The sequence below is a fragment of the Oncorhynchus mykiss genome, chromosome 6 (assembly GCF_013265735.2).
Source record: "Oncorhynchus mykiss isolate Arlee chromosome 6, USDA_OmykA_1.1, whole genome shotgun sequence".
NCBI classification, from domain to species: domain Eukaryota; kingdom Metazoa; phylum Chordata; class Actinopteri; order Salmoniformes; family Salmonidae; genus Oncorhynchus; species Oncorhynchus mykiss.
Genome location: NC_048570.1, coordinates 64,878,236 through 64,884,136, shown reverse-complemented (window position 1 = coordinate 64,884,136; position 5,901 = coordinate 64,878,236). Strand labels below are relative to the sequence as shown.

General features: G+C 43.9%; 1 protein-coding gene across 1 annotated transcript; it reads right to left on the bottom strand.

Annotated features, from left to right (window-relative positions):
* On the bottom strand, positions 1-2,415 carry LOC118936302 (UDP-glucuronosyltransferase 2C1-like). The gene is made up of 2 exons (XM_021607237.2): positions 2,232-2,415; positions 1-1,857 (listed from the first exon to the last, which is right to left on the bottom strand). The coding sequence occupies exon 2, from the start codon at positions 1,820-1,822 to the stop codon at positions 242-244; it is 1,581 nt and encodes a 526-aa protein (XP_021462912.1). The 5' UTR covers positions 1,823-1,857; positions 2,232-2,415; the 3' UTR covers positions 1-241.
* Positions 2,416-5,901: the final 3,486 nt, after the last annotated feature.

Sequence of the window (5,901 nt, the reverse complement as noted above, 5' to 3'; positions counted from 1 at the left end):
AAGTAGTGATCCTAACTGACCTAAGACAGGGAATTTTTACGAGGATTAAATGTCAGGAATTGGGAAAAACTGAGTTTAAATGTACTTGACTTAGGTGTGTGTAAACTTCCAATTTCAACTGTATTTGTCACGTGAACAAAAAGTAAAATTAGTGAGAAAACAAGTATGTACCACACTCTGTACAGATATTGTATGTACCACACTCTGTATGTACCACTCTCTGTACAGATGAAATCCATAATCATTCCTCTTTAATTTTTATTTTCAAACATGCCCTGCAACAGAAACATCTGATAATGCCAATGAAAACCAGCAGAGTAAATAACACAACAGTCAGTAAAAACACCATTACATCTACAGAGTGGTAGGAGTACCAGGGCATTCTGTAGGACTCTGTACGCAGGTGAGCAGCACCTTTGTGTCTCATGACAAACTCAATCCAGAAGAGGGCAGTGTCCAGGGGTCCCATTGGCACGTCCCGGTGTAGCCTGGAGAGTCTCTGCATGTTCATCCTGTAGGACGGCTCATTCAGAACTTCCTGTAAGGCTCGGGTGAAAATGTTTCTATCTAGAGTTGCTAAATCCACAACCTTTGCTACACCCTTCACTTTCATTCGAGAAAGATTGTCAGGTTGGTCGAACACCAGAGGAAGGCCTACTATTGGAACACTGTGGTAGATAGCCTCGAAAATACCATTTGTTCCTCCATGAGCTACAAACAGCCTTGTCTTAGGGTGTCCTAAAAGATCATTCTGAGGCATCCAGTCAACTAGTAAGGTGTTGTTGCCCAGAGTAGCTGGTCTGTCTCCTTTGTACCTCCAGATTACCTTCTGAGGCAGGTGGGAAAAAGCAGCAGCTATCTCATCAGCTATATCATGTGGAAGTTGTCCAATTAAAGTTCCCAAAGACATGATAATGACTCCATGTTCCCCTGAACTATGAACAAACTCCTCCAGGTCTTGGGGAAGAGGCTTGGCAGGTTTACATTGGAACCCTCCCATATAGATAACATTAGGCATGGTGGGACGAGGGAACTCAAACACAAAGTCAACTCTCATGAGCCATAAATCAGCAGCTTGAAACAATGAGAAGTAGTCGACCTCAGGACCAAAGTAACGACTAACCAAAGTGGAATAATGAGGCCCCACTGTCTGTTTGTACAGATGCTGCCTGATGACATAAACTAGGAAGTTACGGACCCTCTGAAAAAAACTCATATTGTCTGTTAACTCTGCAACAGGAAATGGAACATACGATAGCGGAGAGGGAGCAATAGCAAAATGAGCCTCACCATGTATAGTCCATCTAACATTGAAAACAAGGGGCACATTTAAATAGTGCGCCAGCACAACACCTCCCCCATTGGCTGGGTCTGTCAGAACCAAGTCATACTTGGTTTCTCTAATAGACTGCATCAACGGTTCATTCTCTAACATTTGGATTACCATCTCACACACTTTGCGGTGCATTTCAGAAAATCTGTCCTTCAACTCCATGTCCAAACTAAAACGAGTCCAAGCAGACTTTCCCTCTCTCTGTATCTGTATTTGTCTTGACACAAATGAGCTAAAGAATTCCTCATCAGCTCCACCTGGAATATCAATTGTGATTGAACTGTAGTGAGGGGAGGTTTCCTTGATGTACCAGCTGTCTGATGGCCGCACTACTGACACACTGTGACCTCTTGAATGCAGCGCTTCAATAATGACCTTCATGTTGATCCAGTGGCTGCCGTCTTGAGGAAACACCAGGACTTTCCCACCATGGACAGCAGGAATAGAGAGGGTCAACAGGGTAACAATGAAGATACCATGGAGACACATCTTCACTAGCTGCTTCACACATGCATTAATTTTACCTGAAATATAGAAAAATAAGGTAAAATAAATCAAATCATGTTTTGACATGAGAATAATGAAAACAGGCCTGATTGGCCTACTTTAAAGTTTAGACAAGTTATGCCAAAAGGTTGATTACGTAATACTGTATAATCTTTAATTCCTGAGATAAATCATTTTTTTATCCGATATAAATTTGTCTTCAACCATAGGAACTTGTCAAATTCTGTAGATTTTTCCGATGAGAAACCTATTTTACATCATGTTAGGGTACACGTTAACATTGTATTATATTTTACAGCAGCTCAGAAATTAACGATATGTCTTGACAGTGTAAACAACCAAAGTCACGACAGAATCCATACATTCAAAACGAATTTAACTGTAGGCTTACGTTCCGGTTTTCATCCAAATAGTTGTTAGTGAAGACTATTTCAAAGCCTATTATGGCTGTAAATAAGTTCGTCGATATTTGTAATAATCTCGGAAACCAGAGCGGAAAGGCGAAGTCAGTATAGTATAGTCTCTTGACATCCGTGTTGCTCCACCCGCAATTTTCAAACGCTCCGGTTTTTCAAGACAGGTCACTTGTCATAATACAGAATGGACGCGTTCGAGCAGATCACTTTTGTCAAGTCGGTCACCGCCTTATTGCGTTACAGGGATAACACGTTTTGACTGCAAGTTTCTGCAGTTGCTCTTCACCAATCTCATCCTGCAGCCATCTCCTCCATTGTGTGAGGCTCTATTATCAGCCATAATTGGAGTGTTTTGTTTGAACGACTCAAACGTGACCAAAGACATGACTAAAACAGGCAACTTTGCGCGATTCATGTAAACAGTGGGTTTATACAAAACAGGGACGTCGCTAGACCACTATAGACTTTGGTCATAATCAAGGCTTTGTTAACCAATACGTTTTTATGTGAGGCTGTCTGTAAATTACAGTGTAACAGACAGTAACGTTAACGGTGTCTTTTAAATTTGACATAAATTATGTGGTATCTAATATGATATCTAATTAACGTTGTATTTAATGTAGTTTTGCTATCTGTGCCATGCTATAAATGAGACAGATTACGTAACATCATGTACATATATTGTCATACTCAATACTCAATCATACTCAATTCAGTTGGTCATGTGTAGAAAATGTGACATTGTGTTGATCACAATGTCATTGTGTTATCCTTAATTTCTAAACTATAGGCTAGCTAAGGACTAACGTTAGATGGATATACGGAAATTCTTCAAGAGAGGCAGGGCCAGCAGCTATGCCGAAGGCCAATTCAGGGAGAAATGAAGATTTTACCAGTTCAACCAAATGACAACTTCAACTGATTAATCACATATTGAGCCTGGAGTTATAGTAAATATGAGTTTAATAACAATGCATGTCAAAACACAGCAGACAAGGATGAGGAAAAGAGTAGATGTTTAAGCTTTCAGTTACATTTATACAGCATATGACAGCATTTGTCTTACTTTACTTAGGCATAACTGAATGATGTTCATGATATTTTAAAGGGTCATGCAGAAAGAGAGGCTTCTATGCAAGGCAGGTATCAACATGCGAGCTGTATAAGTGAGAGAGAGCAAGCATGCCCAGAGAAAGAGGAACAAGAAACGGATCCAGACAGGCAAGGCAAAGAGATTCAGAGAGGGAGGGACAAAAAACAGATCCAGAGAGAGAGAGAGGGACAACAAACAGATCCAGAGAGAGCGAGAGGGACAACAAACAGATCCAGAGAGAGAGAGAGAGAGAGGGACAACAAACAGATCCAGAGAGAGAGAGACAACAAACAGATCCAGAGAGAGAGAGAGGGACAACAAACAGATCCAGAGAGAGAGAGAAAGGGACAACAAACAGATCCAGAGAGAGAGAGACAACAACCAGATCCAGAGAAAGAGGGACAACAAACAGATCCAGAGAGAGAGGGACAACAAACAGATCCAGACAGGGAGGGACAACAAACAGATCCAGAGAAAGAGAGACAACAACCAGATCCAGAGAGAGAGAGAGGGACAACAAACAGATCCAGAGAGAGAGAGAAAGGGACAACAAACAGATCCAGAGAGAGAGAGACAACAACCAGATCCAGAGAAAGAGGGACAACAAACAGATCCAGAGAGAGAGGGACAACAAACAGATCCAGACAGGGAGGGACAACAAACAGATCCAGAGAAAGAGAGACAACAACCAGATCCAGAGAAAGAGAGACAACAACCAGATCCAGAGAGAGAGGGACAACAAACAGATCCAGAGAGAGAGGGACAACAAACAGATCCAGAGAGAGAGGGACAACAAACAGATCCAGAGAGAGAGGGACAACAAACAGATCCAGAGAGAGAGAGGGACAACAAACAGATCCAGACAGGGAGGGACAACAAACAGATCCAGACAGGGAGGGACAACAAACAGATCCAGAGAGAGAGGGACAACAAACAGATCCAGAGAGAGAGGGACAACAAACAGATCCAGAGAGAGAGGGACAACAAACAGATCCAGAGAGAGAGGAACAACAAACAGATCCAGAGAGAGAGGGACAACAAACAGATTCAGAGAGAGAGGGACAACAAACAGATCCAGAGAAAGAGGGACAACAAACAGATCCAGACAGGGAGGGACAACAAACAGATCCAGAGAGAGAGGGACAACAAACAGATCCAGAGAGAGAGGGACAACAAACAGATCCAGACAGGGAGGGACAGCAAACAGATCCAGACAGGGAGGGACAACAAACAGATCCAGACAGGGAGGGACAACAAACAGATCCAGACAGGGAGGGACAGCAAACAGATCCAGACAGGGAGGGACAACAAACAGATCCAGACAGGGAGGGACAACAAACAGATCCAGAGAGAGAGAGGGACAACAAACAGATCCAGACAGGGAGGGACAACAAACAGATCCAGAGAGAGAGGGACAACAAACAGATCCAGACAGGGAGGGACAGCAAACAGATCCAGACAGGGAGGGACAACTAACATATCCATAGAAAGAGGGACAACAAACCGATCCAGACAGGGAGGGACAACAAACAGATCCAGACAGGGAGGGACAACAAACAGATCCAGACAGGGAGGGACAACAAACAGATCCAGAGAAAGAGGGACAACAAACAGATCCAGACAGGGAGGGACAACAAACAGATCCAGAGAGAGAGGGACAACAAACAGATCCAGAGAGGGAGGAACAACAAACAGATCCAGAGAGAGAGGGACAACAAACAGATCCAGAGAGAGAGGGACAACAAACAGATCCAGAGAGAGAGGGACAACAAACAGATCCAGACAGGGAGGGACAACAAACAGATCCAGAGAGAGAGGGACAACAAACAGATCCAGACAGGGAGGAACAACAAACAGATCCAGACAGGGAGGGACAACAAACAGATCCAGAGAGAGAGGGACAACAAACAGATCCAGAGAGAGAGGGACAACAAACAGATCCAGAGAAAGAGGGACAACAAACAGATCCAGACAGGGAGGGACAACAAACAGATCCAGACAGGGAGGGACAACAAACAGATCCAGAGAGAGAGGGACAACAAACAGATCCAGAGAAAGAGGGACAACAAACAGATCCAGACAGGGAGGGACAACAAACAGATCCAGACAGGGAGGGACAACAAACAGATCCAGAGAGAGAGGGACAACAAACAGATCCAGAGAAAGAGGGACAACAAACAGATCCAGACAGGGAGGAACAACAAACAGATCCAGACAGGGAGGGACAACAAACAGATCCAGACAGGGAGGGACAACAAACAGATCCAGAGAGAGAGGGACAACAAACAGATCCAGAGAGAGAGAGGGACAACAAACAGATCCAGAGAGAGAGGGACAACAAACAGATCCAGACAGGGAGGGACAACAAACAGATCCAGACAGGGAGGGACAACAAACAGATCCAGACAGGGAGGGACAACAAACAGATCCAGACAGGGAGGGACAACAAACAGATCCAGAGAAAGAGGGACAACAAACAGATCCAGACAGGGAGGGACAACAAACAGATCCAGAGAAAGAGGGACAACAAACAGATCCAGAGAGAGAGGGAC

What these genes read in the sequence shown, in the direction of transcription:
- LOC118936302 (XM_021607237.2), bottom strand. Translation starts at nt 1,822, where the DNA reads ATGTGTCTCCATGGTATCTTCATTGTTACCCTGTTGACCCTCTCTATT.